This window comes from Podarcis gaigeae (genome assembly GCF_964106915.1).
Source record: "Podarcis gaigeae genome assembly, chromosome: 11".
In the NCBI taxonomy this organism is placed as follows: Eukaryota; Metazoa; Chordata; class Lepidosauria; order Squamata; family Lacertidae; genus Podarcis; species Podarcis gaigeae.
The window spans coordinates 62123797-62143376 of record NC_139687.1 but is presented as its reverse complement, the minus strand read 5'-3'; the positions used below and the strand labels follow the sequence as shown (position 1 = coordinate 62143376).

The following is a 19580-nucleotide window of genomic DNA, read 5'->3' as shown; positions in this document are numbered from 1 at the left end:
CTTGGTTTCCAAGCGGTTTCGGGAATCAAACCGACTCCCGGAATGGATTAAGTTTGAGAACCAAGTTACCATTATACTTCCAAAACAAGCAGTCTGGATGCAATCTTCCCTTGGCTTAAGGGATTCTGTCGCATCTTAGTTGATCTTTGGATCCTTGCCCTTATACACTACTAACTGCTTCTGTCTCCCTTTGGGTTGCAGTCTCCCCTCTGTGTTGTTCTGTGTTCCTGTCCTATTGGAGGGAGGAACCAAACTCTTTTTCTCAACTGCTTCTGTAGTCGGGAGCAAGTGCCGATAGGTGACTGCTGAACACTCTGCAGCTATTAGCCAGGCAGGGAGACAGGTTGTCTGAGCACTGTCTCCCGTTGGGCTTCTTGTTCAGTGATGGCAGCTCTTATCTGAAAACTCTTGGATCTGTCACAAGCACAGCCAGGAGTCTCTTCTCTGCCTGGCCGAGCCCACCAGTTCCAACTGGCATTTGAAGCAGCTCTGGCAAACTGGGAGATACTGCGACATGTCACGGCACCCTTGAGTAAAGCTCTGTGTTGTACGTAGGCAAGATCAGGGTCCCTCTGTTTATGTGCTGCAGTGAGGGGGTTAGGTGAAAACACAAAATCGTAGGATGCCATGCCACATATCCCCCTCTGTTTCTAAACAAAAGTTTAGAGAGAACTAGAGGAGTTGCAGGCAAATAGGGGGTGGTTGAATGGCCGCAAGAGCCGTACAAGTGTAATTTAGTTGTCACAGGTAAACCTTGGTATCCGTGTCCAGTGGTTAGTTCTAGACTCACAAGCCTTGTTAAATTGCACAAATCCATCGTTCACACCTTGATTTTTCACAGTTAATGTTTTCTTTCCCACTCCCCCCCCAACCCCCCCCCCCAACAGTCCAGGTCTGTTCTGTTGAAATGGCCCTCCCAGTTGGCTCTTTCCCAACCTCACATTTCTGGCACATTTCAGGGCCTGCCCTGAACACCCTGAAACAGCTGGCCCACACATTCCAAGAGAGACATGCCACAGCGCAGTGATGTGTTGGAGGATTCTGGAGCGCAGTTCCTTCGTGGGTGCGCATAGAAACATGGCAGCCACACCAGCTGCTTGGGTGTCTTGTGTGTTCGGTGGTTGCTGTGGCTGCAAGTGGCTCTGTGGGACATAAAACGTGGCTACAAATTGTTTTCCACTCCTCACCCCGGCCAATCCTTCACTCATGGTTGTTTCTTTTAACCTGTGTTGTAGCAATTATCTTTCTGGGAATTCTTTCGGAAGTCTTAGTTGATCTGTCTGTGGCTTTTGGGCAACCTGCACCTCACTACCAACGGCGGATGGGTAAGATCTGCCCTGACCTTTTTTTGCGCACACGACAATTCATTTGGGAGAAGTGGAGGGGTCCTATAGAAGAAGCTCGCAGGAAACAGCTGTTTTCCTTCTTATTTATTTTGTGGAGGGCGAGGCGACCTTCGTTTTTTCGTTTTTACCTTTTTGCACTATCTGCTGAACCGCGCCTGCCCTCCACTCTGCTCCGTGGCAAAGTTATCAGGGCTGCTGCATCAGGACGTGATGCTGTTCTGGTACAGCGGACATGATCCAGTGCATGACTTCTGTGTTCTCCCTGTAATATGTGCCATGACTGATTGTGTGTAAACGTATTTGCCGAGGAAGTGGTGTCTTCGAGAGAAAGCAGTCTTAGAGGAAATGCGTCTTACGTGTGTCTGTGCTCCCAAACTGGAAAAACGTCTCTTTAAATGCCAATCCTTTCAGGAGTGTCACCTCCTCGGAACTGTGTTCTGCAGGGCCAGAGAACCTGGATGACTGGGCATCAATTGCTGAGACTCTTCCTGCAGGAGGAGCCCTTGACATACATTGCTGATCACGAGCCAAGCTTTGAATTCCCACCAACGTCTGGCTCTTGGGTGTGCCAGACAACCAAAAGTGAGATGGGTACTCAGTCTGAATCAGCCTTTCCCAATCTCAGCTGGCTGGAGCTGATGGGGAATTGTAGTACAAAACATCAGGAGGGCACTAGCTTGGGCATAGCTGGTCTAAACTATTGATTGATTGGAAATCCATGTTGGGTGTTAAAGCTTGGCTCTGTTCTGCAATGCTTTGGGAGACACCTATTGCCTCGCTGCCCTTTTAACCTTGCCACAGAAACAGGTTTAGGGTGGTGGAGTTGGGACTCTCTCCTATTGGTTTATGCCCACTCATAGTAAGCCAGCCTCCGTCTTCTAGCAAATGTTTGTCTTGACTTTTGCTTTCTGATTCAAATGATGTAGCACAGTCCTCATTTTCCCATCATGTAGAATACTGCCTTAAACAGATCCGTTCAGTTGTGTATTATTTTATTATTATTATTATTATTGTTATGATTTACCAACAGGTTTATGCATTAATTTATTTTTGAAATGTGGTTTTTGGAAGACATGAAACATGTATAATATTTTTTTAACATTTCCATTGCAGTATTTATCATTGTTACTGGATGTGTGTAGCGTAACAGAATTAATATTAAAAAAAGCATAGATATGAAACCTGCCTCTGCAGCTTCATTGGGTGTCTCTCAACCACTGGGGAAGAAGAGAAGAGGACAACTTTCTCCCTGTAATTCCAAAAATCTGTCAGCAAATAATTTTTTGAGCCTAAAACATGATGCCCAATTGCCCTTCCTGTCATAAGTGCACAGCTTCTCCAGTACCTAACAGGTGTGTGACCTGCTCCTTTTAGCTCGCTCACCACTTTCTCAACTGCCCCATTTCAATCAAGTTCATTTTCTGCAGGACATACAACCTCCATATTACTAGGCCATAGGTAATATTTATTGCAATGTAGATGGACCTTGCACATCTGTTAACAGAAGCTATCCTCATCTTGAACATTCCATGACTAGCACCTTCACTAGTTAACCCCAGGAAACTTGTGAGCTTGAGGGGCTTGCATGCAACAGCCTAATTTTTAGCCCATGACAGATGTGCATTACAGACACACTTTTAACCCGTCTCACAACACGGATGTATGGTCTCTAAAGGAAGCTACGTGGCAGAAGGTTCTCCAGGGATGCTGTGTGGCAGAGCATTTGCAGGAACCTGCCCTTCCACAACCAAACCCCCCCCCACTCCATCCCATTGTACGCACCGCACAGAGAGACCAAAAATGGACTCGCGAGGCTGGAGTTTCCTACTTCCTGGCAACCCTTGCAGTTCCTAGCTGCACCTACTGTATTCCATTTGCAAAGCAGCTGCCCTGAGCGGATCTCTGAAATCTAGTTAAGCTGTTGCCGCACTCTGCACAGGCCCAGTTCTTGAATCATGTTCAAAGCAGGCTTCTCTGTGCTTCCGATCCAGTCAATTGTGTCTTGTTTTTTCGCACATATTTCTGTAAAAATATGTATCCATGCCTCATAGCAGAGATGGGAGTAGAAATAGGGACTCTCCTCTTCTTCCTCCCTCCCCACCCCAGTTAGTGGTTTGATTTAAACCATTGATCCTCACTCTTAAGGACCGGTTCAGAATATCCTTTTGCAGTGCTGTTATGTGAATATTCCAGCAGTGAGGGTCACTTGTGCACCGATTCCACAGCAGGTAGCTAAAAACCTGCTTCAATCCGGATGTGGACTTCCAAGTGATGCTTAGTGTCATTGTGCAGATGATTTCAAATGGTGCATTAAATAACTTTGGGGAGTCCTCGGTCAGAAGATGAGCAATAACTGACAAATTTCCCTACCAGAAAAATTGTTTGCTCTTACTGATCATCTGTGATAGAAAGTGCAAGGGAGTGTGTTGTGCTCTACTGTGCACTTGCAGAATACACCCGGGTAGGTGGGTGTCTGTACCCCGTGACAGCTTAAGTATACACCATAGGATATGCTTCTACGCTCTGCAATGTAGCAGCTGCTCTCAAGAGGTTCCTTTGCAGACGACTTGATGTGCGAAGTTAAAAAAAAAAATTGCAAAAGCCCATTAGTCCCCACAAGAGGGAGCATTTTGCAAACTCACAGGCTCTGTGCTCTGAAGAGGAAGGGCTGTGCAGATCCTTCCTCAAGCAAGTGGATGCCACAGAGCAGCTTTCTCCCATCCATTACCTGCCACAGTCTTCTCCTTGACCTCACTTTTCTAGGTCTGCATGACCCAAGTGCTTTTGGATAGGAGAGATTCTGCTACAGGCTTTGCTAGCATCTCGTCTGCCTATCGCGACAGTGACTTCAGAGCTTAAAAACAGTGATAAACAGGAGAGCATGCAATGTGCAGCTAGGAAGTAGATCGCTTGCTAGGGAGGGAGGGAGGATTTCCAAGGCAGGTCTCCTCCAATGGGAGAGGGGGGCTCCCCCTGATTCCAGGGGGCAGCAAGGCGCAGATTCCAAGCCAGCCAGCCAGCCCCCCTTGCCACAGAACCAGCCACTTCTCCTACTCAAAGCCTTTGGCCCTTATCCCCATCATGCCTTTCTGGGCCTTCTCCCCCCACTTCTGCAGCACTGACCCTGCCAACTGTGACATCACACGTGATGCAAGAGGCTGGCTGCTGGGAGGGGCTATGACCCTCAAGAAAAGCCACTCACCAATTTTGCCCCACCGGCATGAAGAGCCCCTCTCCCCTTCTGACCAGTCACGGCAGCAACAGCTGGGGGGAGATCCGTGAACTCAATGAAGTTGAGGCTCAAGACGCCCCTTCTGATGAAGTGTACCCCACCAGTTATCCCAGTGACTCCCAAGTTCTCCAAGATCTGCCAGTCCCTGAGTCAAGATGTTCCTCTTCGCCAACAAAACCAAGACCCCCATCAGCACCTACACGGACTCCTACAGGGCTCCAAATACCATGAAGAAGGCCTACGATGAGGCTCCGTTGGCCCTGTGGAGTGAAAACAAGTTCCTGACGCAGGTACAACCCTTGGAGAGGGGCGGTTTGGTCTAAAGCAGCCTTTCTCAACCTGTGGGTCCCCAGATGTTCTTGAGCTACAACTCCCATCACCCCTAGCTAGCAAGGCCAGAGCTCAGGGATGATGGGAGTTGTAGTCCAACAACATCTGGGGACCCACAGGTTGAGAATGGCTGGAAAGGAAAGGGGAGGAGGAGGCATGACAGAGGTGTGTAAAATTATACATGGCACAAAGGAAATCGTCTGTATCCCCTTGTAACACTAGCAGCTCTCCAGGGAACGAGGGACACAGGTGGCTTTGTGGTCTAAACCACTGAGCCTCTTGGTCTTGCCGATTGGAAGGTCATTGGTTCGAATCCCCGCAACGGGGTGAGCTCCCGTTGCTCTGTCCCAGCTCCTGCCAACCTAGCAGTTTGAAAGCATGTCAGCGCAAGTAGATAAATAGGTACCACTCTGGTGGGAAGGTAAACGGCATTTCCGTGCACTCTGGATTCCGTCACGGTGTCCTGTTGTGCCAGAAGCGGTTTAGTACTGCTGGCCACATGACCCGGAAAGCTGTCTGTGGACAAACGCCAACTCCCTCGGCCTGAAAGCGAGATGAGCACCACACCCCTTTGGCTGGACTTAACTGTCCAGGGGTCCTTTACCTTACCCTTACCTCTCCAAGGAAGCTGAGTGTTGCAAGATCCCAAAGAGACAAAAGGGATTGTCACACAGTGCATGATTTAAAGTAGAGATGGCCACCAACTTGGTTGGCTTTGAAAGAGGATCGGACAAGTTCATGGCAGAGAAGGCTCTGTTGTTGGCTATTAGCAGGATACCTCTGAAAAGCAGTTGCTGGAAACTACAGAAGGAGAATGTGCTCTTGTGCTCCCGCTCTGCTTGTGCACTTCCCATCTGAGCCTCTGCTTGGCTGCTGGAAGAAAGGGCACTGGACCCGAAGGGGTGCTGGCATGATCCAATGGGGCTCTTTGGTTAAACTCCCATGTGGCAATAATGCCTCTGCATAAAGGGGGCCTAATAACACTTCCTGGCTGCAAGAGATTCAGGAGCCACACAGAGTTGCTGGGTCTCCCACCGTGTCCAGCCAGGTGCCCCAGGGAAATTTGTACAGCAGGTTCCTTACCTTTGTCGCTTTTTAAATTCATTTTGTGAGTTTGAGGTTGCAGCTAGCAATGGGGGGTTAAGGGGATGGAGCCAGAGGCCTTGCAGGGGGGGAAAGAGCTTTGAAGAGAGTTATAATGAGAAGGAAGGGAAATTGTGCATTAATAGGCTTTGAGAGGAGCAAGCTTCCCCCCGAGTTGTGGGACAAGGTGGGCTCCACACCCAACCTGAGCTTATGACAACAGGCATGAATAAGGCACTCATCATTAATTTTATTTGTATCCTGCTTTTCCACAAAAAGAATAGTGCTTAAGGGTGGCGCTGTGGGTTAAACCACAGAGCCTCTTGGGCTTGCCAATCAGAAGGTCGGCGGTTCGAATCCCCGCGACGGAGTGAGCTCCCATTGCTCGGTCCCTGCTCCTGCCAACCTAGCAGTTCATAAGAACGTCAAAGTGCAAGTAGATAAATAGGTACTGCTCCGGCGGGAAGGTAAACGGCGTTTCCATGCGCTGCTCTGGTTCACCAGAAGCAGCTTAGTCATGCTGGCCACATGACCCAGAAGCTGTATGCCGGCTCCCTCGGCCAATAAAGCAAGATGAACGCCGCAACCCCAGAGTCGGCCACGACGACCTCATGGTCAGGGGTCCCTTTACCTTTACCAATATGGCTTATAACAGGAGTGCACCAACTACTGGAAAAAGAATTTCATAACAACGTAATAGCAAATATCACAACATTAAAAATCCTCAATGTTTCGGTACTATAAATGTATCAAGCTTGCATTATCAACATTCTATGGCTCCATGCCTCTTGGGGGCTTTTGCCGTTTGGCCTGGGAATCCCACTACAGCAAGTCTGGGAATGGGAGAGCGAGCTGGCTCCCCAGGAAAAGATGAAGATGGTTGTGTGAAAACACCAAAACCTTCCTGGTCTTTGGTCTGTCTTTGGGAAAGCGGCGCCCTCTGCTGCGTAGATGGCGCACAGGCAGTAAAAATTAAGTCGATCTCCGAAGCGAAGCTCATTCAGAAAAGTGGTTTCTGTCCAAGGCTCTGTCCCTAAGCTACTTTCCCAGCCTGCATGCTGCCAAACCACCATCACCCCCCACTGGTGGTACACGATACAGTGATCCCCACCCCCAATGTTTGCTAGGTTTCCATCAAGCAACACCTGCCTTTCCACTGTTTAGTTATTACATTGATATCACAGCTTTCTAGATCATGCCAGAGCCCTACTCCCAGAGCCAGCACCCAGGAAGGCATGAGCCACGCCACCCTACCCAGTTCCTCCCAGTTCCGCCGCTAGCCTCAGTGGGGTGCTCCAGGTCAAGCAATGCTGCTCCAGCAACTGTGCACTTGGCTTCAATCTTGTTTACTAGGTCCTCCCAAACCCATTGCGCGTGTATTCTTCACTCGTAGATGCCTTGGGCAGTACAGTGGTACCTCGGGTTAAGTACTTAGTTCGTTCCGGAGGTCCGTACTTAACCTGAAACTGTTCTTAACCTGGAGCACCACTTTAGCTAATGGGGCCTCCTGCTGCTGCCGCGTCGCCGGAGCATGATTTCTGTTCTCATCCTGAAGCAAAGTTCCTAACCTGAAGCTCTATTTCTGGGTTAACGGAGTCTGTAAGCTGAAGCGTATGTAACCTGAGGTGCCACTGTATTGCATGCAGTTATTTCACAACAACCCTGTAAGGTAGGCCCTAGAATCACAGAACCAAAGAGTTGGAAGGGAATCGCAGGAGTGGGTTGTACTGGGCAGCCAACAAGCTAGATATTTTATATATATATTTGTATATCCTCCCCTTTCTCCAATCTCGAGCCCAGGGCGGCATAGCATCAATCACAGGTGGGGAACCTCAGGACATCTTAGGCCTGACAGGGGTCCCAATTTGATATGCAGGGCTGTTTCCTTCCTGCTACGCTCTCCTCCTTGCAGGTAAAGCCACCTGCTTCTTCCTTTGCAAGTCCAGCTTGAATTTTGCACTGTTTAAATCTTCTACCCAATGCCATCTGTGCTGCCAGAGTCAGGCCCACTCAGGAGTTCCCGAGTTCAGCTGACAGCAGCTGAAAGGAGCACAGTATGTCATAAACAAAGACCAAAGCGCTATAACTTGTTGGATAAGTATCAAATTCAAACCACACAATTAATTTAAAAACCATTAATGGCAACGACAACCCACATAACCGCAACCCCAGTGTGGTGCAGTAGTTAAAGTTTCAGACTAGGACCCGAAGATATAAATGCAATTAACAAACTAGTCCCAAAGACTGCAGATTTCGTGACCCAAATGCCTCAAAAACGGCAACCATGCTATGCTTAAAATAGCAACCATGGGGGCATTTTTCATAGTCAAAACAAAAAATAATCCTTCCAGTAGCACCTTAAAGACCAACTAAGTTAGTTCTTGGTATGAGCTTTTGTGTGCATGCACACTTCTTCAGATACACTGAAACAGAAGTTACCAGATCCTTCTATATAGTGAGAAGGTGGGGAGGGGTATTACTCAGAAGGGTGGTGGGAATGGGTGATTGGCAGATAGCTGTGATGAGCCTGTTGACGACTCTTAACGACTGCAATAGGTCTTACAGGAAAAAGCAAGGGGTGAGAAGGTGAAAAATGGCTTTGTCATGTATAATGAGATAAGAATCCAATGTCTTTGTTCAGACCAGGTCTCTCCATGGTTTTAAGTTTGGTAATAAGTTGCAATTCAGCAGCTTCTCTTTCCAGTCTATTTCTGAAATTCCTTTGTAGTAAAACAGCTACTTTGAGATCTTGTATAGAATGTCCTGGGAGATTGAAGTGTCCTGGGAGATTGAAGTGTGCTACTGGAAGGTGTTTTTTTTTGTTTTTTTTTTTTTTTGACTATGGCAGACCAACACGGCTACCTATCTGTAACTGGCATTTTTCATAGTTTGTGTGAGTTGGCATTTGTTTATTTGCTTAGTTTATACACTGCCTTTCATTTGTGAAGGGCTATTAAAAAAACAACAACAACTCAAAACTCCACTCAGCCACAAGATGTTGCACAGAAACGCCATAAAACAAAGGCAGCCACGAAATTATGCAGCAGAAATAACATTTGCCATTTTAGTTTTCTTAATGCATTATGGTGCCAAACAAGCCCAGAAAGATGGGGTGGACGAAGGGGCATACATTAATGTGGTTAAAGTTTGTACGTATTTCAAAAGTGGGAGGGGAAAACTATGAATAGCAACTGCTCTGTGTAGCAGTAACTGGGAAGGGTGGTGAGCTGACTCCCGTGCCTTGCAGACTTGGCCTTGAATCCACCTCCCTGCTGCGGTTTTTAAACAAAACGAAACAAGCAGAACTCCTTATCTTCATCAGCAGATGTCCACAGACAAATAAGGCGGATGCACTGAATTATCTTAGCTGCGGAACTTGTTTCTTGTGACTGCGTGCTGTATAGTCAGTAGACTCAATGCTGGGCAGAGTAAGGAAATAACTTCCACAGCGGTTTAAATTTTTAAGGAATGCTTTGACCTTAAAAGCACGCTCACATCCTCCTCTCCGACCCCCCCCCCCCCAAATTTGGGAAGGAGCGGTCTAGTAGGTCTTGCACAGAGCAGGTTTCCTGCCTATAAATATAACAGTCCAGACCAGTCCCAAAGCTGTGACTGAGAGCACAGGCAGGAGGCTAATAGGTCATTTTAGCAAGGCTGTCTCATAGGGGGAGCTGTGCTTGACTGCTCTGGAGGCTGGTCCATGAAAATATATAATTATTCATTCACTGTTTGTTTCATAAGATTTATACACCACCCCTTGGTTGTAAAAAAAACCACACACACACACACCAAAAAAACCCTCAAAACATTTGACAGAAAGAACGAAACAACAAAATTATAAATAAGAAAACTTAACAACAATCATGGAAAGCTCTCATAAAGCTAAAACAGCCGTAGGCTAAAAAACAGATTAAAAATCGCATCAACTTCCTAAACTTCTGGGGAGGCTCGTCTAAGCAAGGTTGTTTTTAGCAGGCACCAAAAAAGAAAAGAAAAAAAGAAAAAGTTTAGTGAAGGTCACTAGCTGAAATCAAGAGGCAGGGAGTTCCAAAGGGTACATGCTGCCCAATAAAAGATCAAGTTCTTCCAAATGCCAAATGGGAATTATTTCACCAATTGAAGTGATAGCAGGCATACACAGGGTAAGGCTTAGGGCTTAGGGCCCTCGTACTTATGCGACTGCCTCTCTGGTCTGCCGCGCAGAGGACCTTAAGGTCCATGAATAACCATAGTTTAGAGGTCCCCTTCATGGATCACTGCCTTGCCGTGGCGAAGGGGCTTGAAGAACTCAGAGAAGCTATGAACTATGCCGAGCAGGGCACCCAAGATGAACAGGTCATAGTGGAGAGTTTTGACCAAACGTGATCCACCTGGAGGAGGAACCGGCAAGCCACTCCAGTATCCCTGCCAAGAAAACTCCATGGACAAAGACAACAGGCATATAAAAGATATGACGCTGGAAGATGAGCCCCTCAGGTCGGAAGGCGTCCAACATGCTACTGGGGAAGAGCGGAGGGCAAGTACAAGTAGATCCAGAGCTGATGAAGCGGCTGGGCCAAAGCCGAAAGGACGCTCAGTTGCGGATATGCCTGGAAGCGAAAGGAAAGTCCAATGCTGTAAAGAAAAATATTGCATAGGAACCTGGAATGTAAGAACCATGAACCTGGGTAAGTTGGAGGTGGTCAAAAATGAGATGGCAAGAATAAATATTGACATCCTGGGCATCAGTGAACTAAAATGGACGGGAATGGGTGAATTCAGTTCGGATGACCATCATATCTACTACTGTGGGCAAGAAACCCATAAAAGAAATGGAGTGGCCCTCATAGTCAACAAAAGAGTGGTGAAAGCTGTACTGGGATGCAATCTCAAAAATGATAGAATGATCTCGATACGAATCCAAGGCAGACCTTTTAACATCACAGTAATCCAAGTTTATGCACCAACTACTTGTGCTGAAGAAACTGAAATTGACCAATTCTATGAAGACTTACAAGACCTTATAGAAGTGACACCAAAGAAGGATGTTCTTCTCATTATAGGGGATTGGAATGCTAAAGTAGGGAGTCAAGAGATAAAAGGAACAACTGGCAAGTTTGGCCTTGGAGATCAAAACGAAGCAGGGCAAAGGCTAATAGAGTTCTGTCAAGAGAACAAGCTGGTCATCACAAACACGCTTTTCCAGCAACACAAGAGACGACTCTACACATGGACATCACCAGATGGGCAGCATCGAAATCAGATTGATTATATTCTCTGCAGCCAAAGATGGAGAAGCTCTATACAGTCAGCAAAAACAAGACCTGGAGCTGACTGTGGCTCAGATCATCAGCTTCTTATAGCAAAATTCAAGCTTAAACTGAAGAAAGTAGGAAAAACCACTGGGCCGGTAAGATACAATCTAAGTCAAATCCCTTATGAATACACAGTGGAAGTGAGGAACAGGTTTAAGGATTTAGATTTGGTGGACAGAATGCCTGAAGAACTATGGATGGAGGCTCGTAACATTATACAGGAGGCAGCAACGAAAACCATCCCAATGAAAAGGAAATGCAAGAAAGCAAAGTGGCTGTCCAAAGAGGCCTTACAAATAGCGGGGGAGAGAAGGCAAGCAAAATGCGAGGGAGATGGTGAAAGATACAGGAAATTGAATGCAGATTTCCAAAGAATAGCAAGGAGAGACAAGAAGACCTTCTTAAACGAGCAATGCAAAGAAATAGAGGAAAGCAATAGAATGGGAAGAACCAGAGATCTGTTCAAGAAAATTGGAGATATGAAAGGAACATTTCGTACAAAGATTTCCATAATAAAGGACAAAAGTGGAAAGGACCTTACAGAAGCAGAAGACATCAAGAAGAGGTGGCAAGAATACACAGAGGAATTATACCAGAAAGAAATGGATGTCTCGTATACCCCAGGTAGTGTGGTTGCTGACCTTGAGCCAGACATCCTGGAAAGTGAAGTCAAATGGGCCTTAGAAAGCACTGCAAAAAACAAGGCCAGTGGAAGTGATGGCATTCCAGCTGAACTATTTAAAATTTTAAAAGATGATGCTGTTAAGGTGCTACACTCAATATGCCAGCAAGTTTGGAAAACTCAGCAGTGGCCAGAGGATTGGAGAAGATCAGTCTACATCCCAATCCCAAAGAAGGGCAGTGCCAAAGAATGCTCCAACTACCGCACAATTGCACTCATTTCACACGCTAGCAAGGTTATGCTTAAAATTCTACAAGGAAGGCTCAAGCAGTATGTGGACCGAGAACTCCCAGAAGTGCAAGCTGGATTTAGAAGAGGCAGAGGAACCAGAGACCAAATTGCAAACATGCGCTGGATTATGGAGAAAGCTAGAGAGTTCCAGAAAGACATCTACTTCTGCTTCATTGACTATGCAAAAGCCTTTGACTGTGTCGACCACGGCAAACTATGGCAAGTTCTTAAAGAAATGGGAGTGCCAGATCACCTCATCTGTCTCCTGAGAAATCTCTATGTGGGACAAGAAGCTACAGTTAGAACTGGATATGGAACAACTGATTGGTTCAAAATTGGGAAAGGAGTACGACAAGGCTGTATTTTGTCTCCCTGCTTATTTAACTTATATGCAGAATTCATCATGCGAAAGGCTGGGCTGGATGAATCCCTAGCCGGAATTAAGATTGCCGGAAGAAATATCAACAACCTCAGATATGCAGATGACACAACCTTGATGGCAGAAAGTGAGGAGGAATTAAAGAACCTTTTAATGAGGGTGAAAGAGGAGAGCGCAAAATATGGCCTGAAGCTCAACATCAAAAAAACGAAGATCATGGCCACTGGTCCCATCACCTCCTGGCAAATAGAAGGGGAAGAAATGGAGGTAGTGAGAGATTTTACTTTCTTGGGCTCAATGATCACTGCAGATGGTGACAGCAGCCACGAAATTAAAAGACGCCTGCTTCTTGGGAGAAGGGCAATGACAGGCCTAGACAGCATCTTGAGAAGTAGAGACATCACCTTGCCAACAAAGGTTCGTATAGTTAAAGCTATGGTTTTCCCAGTAGTGATGTATGGAAGTGAGAGCTGGACCATAAAGAAGGCTGATCGCCGAAGAATTGATGCTTTTGAATTATGGTGCTGGAGGAGACTCTTGAGAGTCCCATGGACTGCAAGAAGATCAAACCTCTCCATACTGAAGGAAATCAACCCTGAGTGCTCACTGGAAGGACAGATTGTGAAGCTGAGGCTCCAGTACTTTGGCCACCTCATGAGAAGAGAAGACTCCCTGGAGAAGACCCTGATGTTGGGAAAGATGGAGGGCACAAGGAGAAGGGGACGGCAGAGGACGAGATGGTTGGATAGTGTTTTCGAGGTTACCAGCATGAGTTTGAGCAAACTGCGGGAGGCAGTGGAGGACAGAGGTGCCTGGCGTTCTCTGGTCCATGGGGTCACGAAGAGTCGGACACGACTAAACGACTAAACAACAACAACAACAGAGGTCCCGGGCCCTAAGGAAGTCAGATTATCCTCCACCAGGGCCAGGGCCTTTTCAGTGAATGCTCCGACCTGGTGGAATGCTCTGTCCCAGGAGACCAGGGCCCTGCAGGATTTAACCTCCTTCTGTCGGGCCTGTAAGACAGAGCTATTCCACCTGGCCTTTAATTTGAATTCAGCCTGATCTTTTATTTCCCTTCTCTTCCCTCCCCCTCCCCTTTTATGGACATTACCCGCTCTGAGAACCCACATCTAATTCTCCCCTGGCCTCCTCGCTGGCCCAAATAGGACCAACTCAGCCAGCTAGCCCTGGGGATTATCTAATTGATTTTTGAATTTTATTGTTATTCATGTTTTTATACAGTATTTTATACTGTTTTCAAAATTAAGTGTCTTAAAGTGTTTTAGATTTGTTGGTAGCCGCCCTGAGCCCAGTTTTTGAACCAGGAGGGTTGGGGTATAAATAAAAATGTTTTATTATTATTATTATTATTATTATTATTATTATTATTATTATTATTTCTGTATCTTTCTTGAGTGAAGAGGGAGGTGCGCCTCCAATTTTAACTGGGGGAACAGGGACACCTTGCTTCAAGTACCAGATATTTGGGAGAGATTGTGATAGGGCAGGTGTCACCAACACGGTGCCCTTCATCTCTCTCCCTGACGCTTGCAAACGCTCTGAGACGCACACGGACCAGTCGCTCCTTCCAACTTTAGGTCCTGAAGTGCTGAGGGTAGTTGCCAGATCACCAGCACCTTCACTTTGTGGAGCTGAAGGAGCAAGCTGGAAAAAGGACAACACTCTTTTCCTCCTTCCTCTCGTAGCTCTGTGTGCTGCTCAAGGCTCCGATTAATTCTGCTGGGTCTGGCTTTCACACAGACGGCTTGGGAAAGCGAAGCATCAGTAAAGGCTCTCTCTTGCGTGGCGAATTCCCCCCCCCCCCAGTGGAAATAAAGACACATAACACAATTATTAATGTTAATGGACTAAATACTGTAAGGCCACAACTTTATTGGTTACAGGTGATGAGCGGTATTGGCTTAGGCATTGGTCCTGTCTATATCCGGGTTCAGCCCATCTGCTTGAAGTCCGGGAAGGGTTAACCAGCAGTAGGGGAAGTCCTAGGGATGCGGGTGGCGCTGTGGGCTAAACCCCAGAGCCTAGGACTTGCCGATCAGAAGGTCGGCAGTTCGAATCCCCGCGACGGGGTGAGCTCCCGTTGCTCGGTCCCTGCCCCTGCCAACCTAGCAGTTCGAAAGCACGTCAAAGTGCAAGTAGATAAATAGGTACCGCTCCAGCGGGAAGGTAAACAGCATTTCTGTGCGCTGCTCTGGTTCGCCAGAAGCAGCTTAGTCATGCTGGCCACATGACCCGGAAGCTGTACGCCGGCTCCCTCGGCCAATAAAGCGAGATGAGCGCCGCAACCCCAGAGTCAGCCACGACTGGACCTAATGGTCAGGGGTCCCCATTGACTCTTATTCCCAGGCATTCCCTGCCCCTGACAGTAGAGATGGAACATAATTTTCTATAGGTTAAAGTAAAGGGACCCCTGACCATTAGGTCCAGTCGTCCGCTTGAAGTCCGGGAAGGGTTAACCACTAGTTGGGGGAGTCCTGCTGATGCACAGCAACTAGGAACCAATAGGGGGTGTGCCTTAGGCCCTCACCTCCCTAGGCTTCGGACAGGGCCACGCCCCCCGGAATCCTTTATCAGACTACCCTTCAATATGTGGGGCAGGTGATGGCACTTCCTCCCCTCTTCGATCTACAGAGCAATACCAATGCCTAACTGCTAATATCAAGAAAGTTGTGACGATTTGCTACGAGGCAGGTGAAAACCAAGTGGCTGGTGCCAATTTGCCAAGTGGAAAAATTCCTACCAGGCCCCTCAATGGCGACCAACCAAGGTCCATAGCAAGGTCAAGGAAGAAAACCTATAAAGGGTGAGAGGGTGGGAAACAGGAGCAGCTGGTAGGTGGGGAAAGAGGGAGATCCCCAGGCACTGTGTTAAGTAGGGCAGGCCTCGCCCCCCAAGCCAGCCGATTTGCTGGCCAGGGGATGATGTGGCCGGGGATTCCCCCAATCGCGCTGTGCCGTTACGCCCGCAAGCCCACCTCCTCTGCAGGATGGAAGTGGCTTTGTGAGGGTATCTTGGGGAGAGGAACATAACCCTGCTGGATCAGACCCATGGCCCAACTTGTGCAGCATCATCTGTGGGAAACTCATACGCAGGATCCAAGCGCAAGGGCAACTCTCCCCTCCTGTGGTACCCAGCAAATGGTATTCAGAAGCATTGCTGGGGATGCAGAACAGAGCCACCCCAGCTACTAGCCATGAGTAATAATAATAATAATAATAATAATAATAATAATAATAATAAATAATTTTATTTATACCCTGCCCTCCCCAGCCAAGACCAGGCTCAGGGCGGCTAACACCAAATATAAAAACAATTGATTGAAATACAACTTAAAAACAAGATTAAAATACAACATTAAAATGCAGCCTCATTTCAGTGGAAACTCAATCAAAAACTTTTTTGGGGATGAAAACGTCAACTCTTCACCAAGGCTAACTATCCAGACTGGTCCCACGTGGGCCAGAAAAAAGCCAGGGAAGTCCCCAAATAGGAGTTCCAACACAGAAGGAGAAGGGTAGCAGCCCTCTCTTCCCCCATGAATTTGTCTAATCCTCTTTTAAGGCCATCTAGTTTGGTGGCCATCACTGCTTCCAGTGGGAGGGAGTTCCATAGGTTAACTCTGCGCTGGGTGAAGAAGTGCTATCTGCCCTAAAACTTACAACATTCACCTTCACGGAATATCCACGGGTCCTAGCATTATGAAGGAGGGAGGAAAAGCCTTCTCTATCAACTTTCTCCATGTCATGCATAAGTTTATAATCTGTTGTGTCCCCTCACCCTTGCCTCTTACTCCACTGAGAAGTAATTCAAAAAGTCTAGCTTAAATATATCTCTCTGAAACTATACTATTGCATCCAACTTAAATACTAGGCAAAGCAGCTTTTAAAAAAACTGCTTCCCAACCCCGCTGGCCCTTGTAGCTAAGAAATGGCGTGTGGGTTTTGCTTTTTCCTCCTCCCTCCCCATGCATGGTTCTTTCTGTGTCATGCTTTTTAGATCACAAACCTAAGATGTTTTTTTTTATTAGCATTATTGATCTGAAAGCCACGGTAGGACCCTTTTCTAACGACATGCAGGGTTTATGTATAAATTAGCAACGTGCAATTAAGTCAGCTGGCAGAAGTCTGAAACGGATTGGAAAGGCTGGATATAGCTTGTTGGACCTGCTTTGTGTGAAAATGAGGTGCAGAAGTGTATTGTATTAAGTGAGCATTTCGTACAAAACCGCAGGAGGGGTTGGACTGGACGCCTCTTGGGGACCCTAGAATTTGATGGTTCTGGGATACAAGACTCAATGGACACTTGGCCCAATCTAAGCAGGGGGACGGTGGCGGTTCTTGTTACGCATTTACACTCCAGGGGAAAATCTCTCCTTGTTCTCGAGCCCTTTGACACAGTCCCCATGCCCGACACCCCCGCCATTTTTTTAGCTCACCTGTATTATGCCCCCCTCCCTGACTGTGACATCACAGCTGATGCAAACAGGGTCAGTGTCAGGGAGGGAGGCTGTGAGTTTAGAGAGCCATTAGCAGGTTGTAGTTTGTTACTAGAGTGCAAAGTGTCCCCTTTCTATTTTCTTACCTTAAACTCGCACCGCTCGCTGTTTAGTGGACCCTTTAGCGTGGCGTAGCGGGAGGAAAAAGCCCTTTTGCTAGAAAACCTCTTAGCGTAGCGGAGAGTTTAGTTTAGGTCCCCAGGCGGAAATCTTCAGGGAAGGCCAACCTGTGGCGAGATGTTCATCTTTGCGCATAAGACAGACACCCCCATCAGCACCTACAGGGACTCCTACCGTGTGCCGTGCCGCACCGACAATTCCTACAAGGAGCCCAATCTCAGCATGGGCGACATGAGCCACCTCGTGTCCAAGGTAAATCTTGACGTGTGTCCGGAGTCAAGGGGGTGGTGAGGACAGAAAGGAACTTTTCGAAAAAGAGTTGCTTTTCTAAAGAACTTGGGACCAGAGTACGGAGGAGATCCGTATGTGTTCAACCACTTTGATCAGCTTGTTGAATGGTCTCTTTAAATTTGAAGATTCATTATTCTTCCGCAAGATGTGTATTTCTTTAAGGGCCATAGCAAATAACGTGACCCAGTTTTACAGCTGTGAAGCAGTGTAGCAGGTGCTGTTAACAGTGGCGTAGCGTGGGGGGTGCAGGGGGGGGCGGCCGCACCGGGCGCAACATCTGGGAGTTAGCGTTAGGGGGCGCAAATCCACAGGTTAGGGGGGCGCAAATTACTTGCCTTGCCCCGGGTGCTGACAACCCATGCTACGCCACTGGCTGTTAAGTTGTGTTAATTAAGCTGTATCAGCAATTAGGCATAGTATATCAAGAGCAGCAGCTAGCTCTCTCAGTACTCTGGTGGATGGGTTATGCTTAATGATATATTATAATTAATGTAAAAGGAGTTTTTGTTTTCGTTATTAAAACCTAGCTAAAGTTATTTTGTGTTCCTTGTAATGTGTGGTTTCCCCAGCACGCCTTCTGCAGTGCAACTAGTCTGCAAATAGCCAACACAGCTGACCTGCCACTGCTAGAGTTGCCTAATAATAATAATAATAATAATAATAATAATAATAATAATAATAATATTTTATTTATACCACGCCCTTCCCGGTTCAAAAACCGGGCTCAGGGCAGCTAACAAATTTAAAACACCTAATTGTAAAAACAGCATAAAATACAGTATAAAAACATGAATAACAATAAAATTCAAAGTTCAGAAATCAGTTTCGGAGAAATCCATCTAATAAGCATTAGATGATCCACAGGGCTAGCTGGAATTGGTCCTACTTGGGCCAGCGATAAATATTTTATTTATACCACGCCCTTCCCGGTTCAAAAACCGGGCTCAGGGCAGCTAACAAATTTAAAACACCTAATTGTAAAAGCAGCATAAAATACAGTATAAAAACATGAATAACAATAAAATTCAAAGTTCAGAAATCAGTTTAGGAGAAATCCATCTAATAAGCATTAGATGATCCCCAGGGCTAGCTGGAATTGGTCCTACTTGGGCCAGCGAGGAGGCCAGGAGAGAATTAGCTGTGGGATCCCAGAGCGGGTGATCTTCATAAAAGGGGAGGGGAGGGAAGAGAAGGGAAATAAAAGATCAGGCTGAATTCAAATTAAAGGCCAGGTGGAATAGCTCTGCCTTACAGGCCCGACGGAAGGAGGTTAAATCCTGCAGGGCCCTGGTCTCATGGGACAGAGCATTCCACCAGGTCGGAGCCATCACTGAGAAGGCCCTGGCCCTGATGGAGGATAGTCTGACTTCCTTAGGGTCCGGGACCTCTAAACTATGGTTATTCATGGACCTTAAGGTTATCAGGCTCCTAGTAGCCCCTAGCCAACTTGGCTGATGGGCCAGGATGGTTGAGAGTCCAGCAACAGCCCCTGGAGAGGTCTCCAGCCCCGCAGGAAGCGAATTGCCCAGGGCCACCAGATCACCAACACGCCCAAACAGGGCAACCGAGGGTTCATTAGTCTTTTTTCTGCCTTGTAGGGCTTGACTGTGCCCAGAATCGACCACCCGATAGACCAAAACCGCCTGGAGAATATGGTGAAGAAGGCAGTGCAGGAATACACCTATAAGAACTGCATAGACCCAACAGCTTACCGGCCGTACAAATATTGGGTGACCAGGGAGGAAGGTACGTTTCACTTACTTGTGCACAAGGGGTTGATTCCATAGATATATTTGTTAAATTTTCTGTTTTACAATTCAGAATATACATTTAAACAACCTTAAAATATTATGACTTCCCTTCTTCTCTTCCCATGGTTCATTTTGCATAGTGTAAATCCCTGCATATTTTATGTTAAATAAACCGTTCAGTATTCCGTTATTACTTCCATCAAAACTTATTTACACTTTTGAATTGATCTTAATGCTGCCGACGTTTTCAAGTGTACACAATTCCCTCCCCCATATATTCAAGAAACATTTTCCAATCTTCTTTAAACGAATGTTCTTCTTG

The 19580-nt window shown here is 46.8% G+C and overlaps 1 protein-coding gene across 3 annotated transcripts in view; it reads left to right on the top strand.

Moving 5' to 3' along the window:
- The first annotated feature begins 4545 nt into the window (after positions 1-4545).
- The window catches only part of SPMIP6 (sperm microtubule inner protein 6), a 31887-nt gene continuing 16852 nt past the window's right edge, over positions 4546-19580 (top strand). For 2 of the 3 annotated variants that reach the window (XM_083702938.1, XM_083702936.1), the window contains exons 1-2: positions 4546-4868; positions 19106-19253. In XM_083702938.1, coding sequence (XP_083559064.1) covers positions 4734-4868; positions 19106-19253 — 283 coding nt within the window. In that variant the 5' untranslated portion in view covers positions 4546-4733. Of the gene's footprint in view, positions 4869-17192; positions 17469-19105; positions 19254-19580 lie in introns of those variants that run through there. The other variant, XM_083702937.1, reaches the window with a different exon arrangement.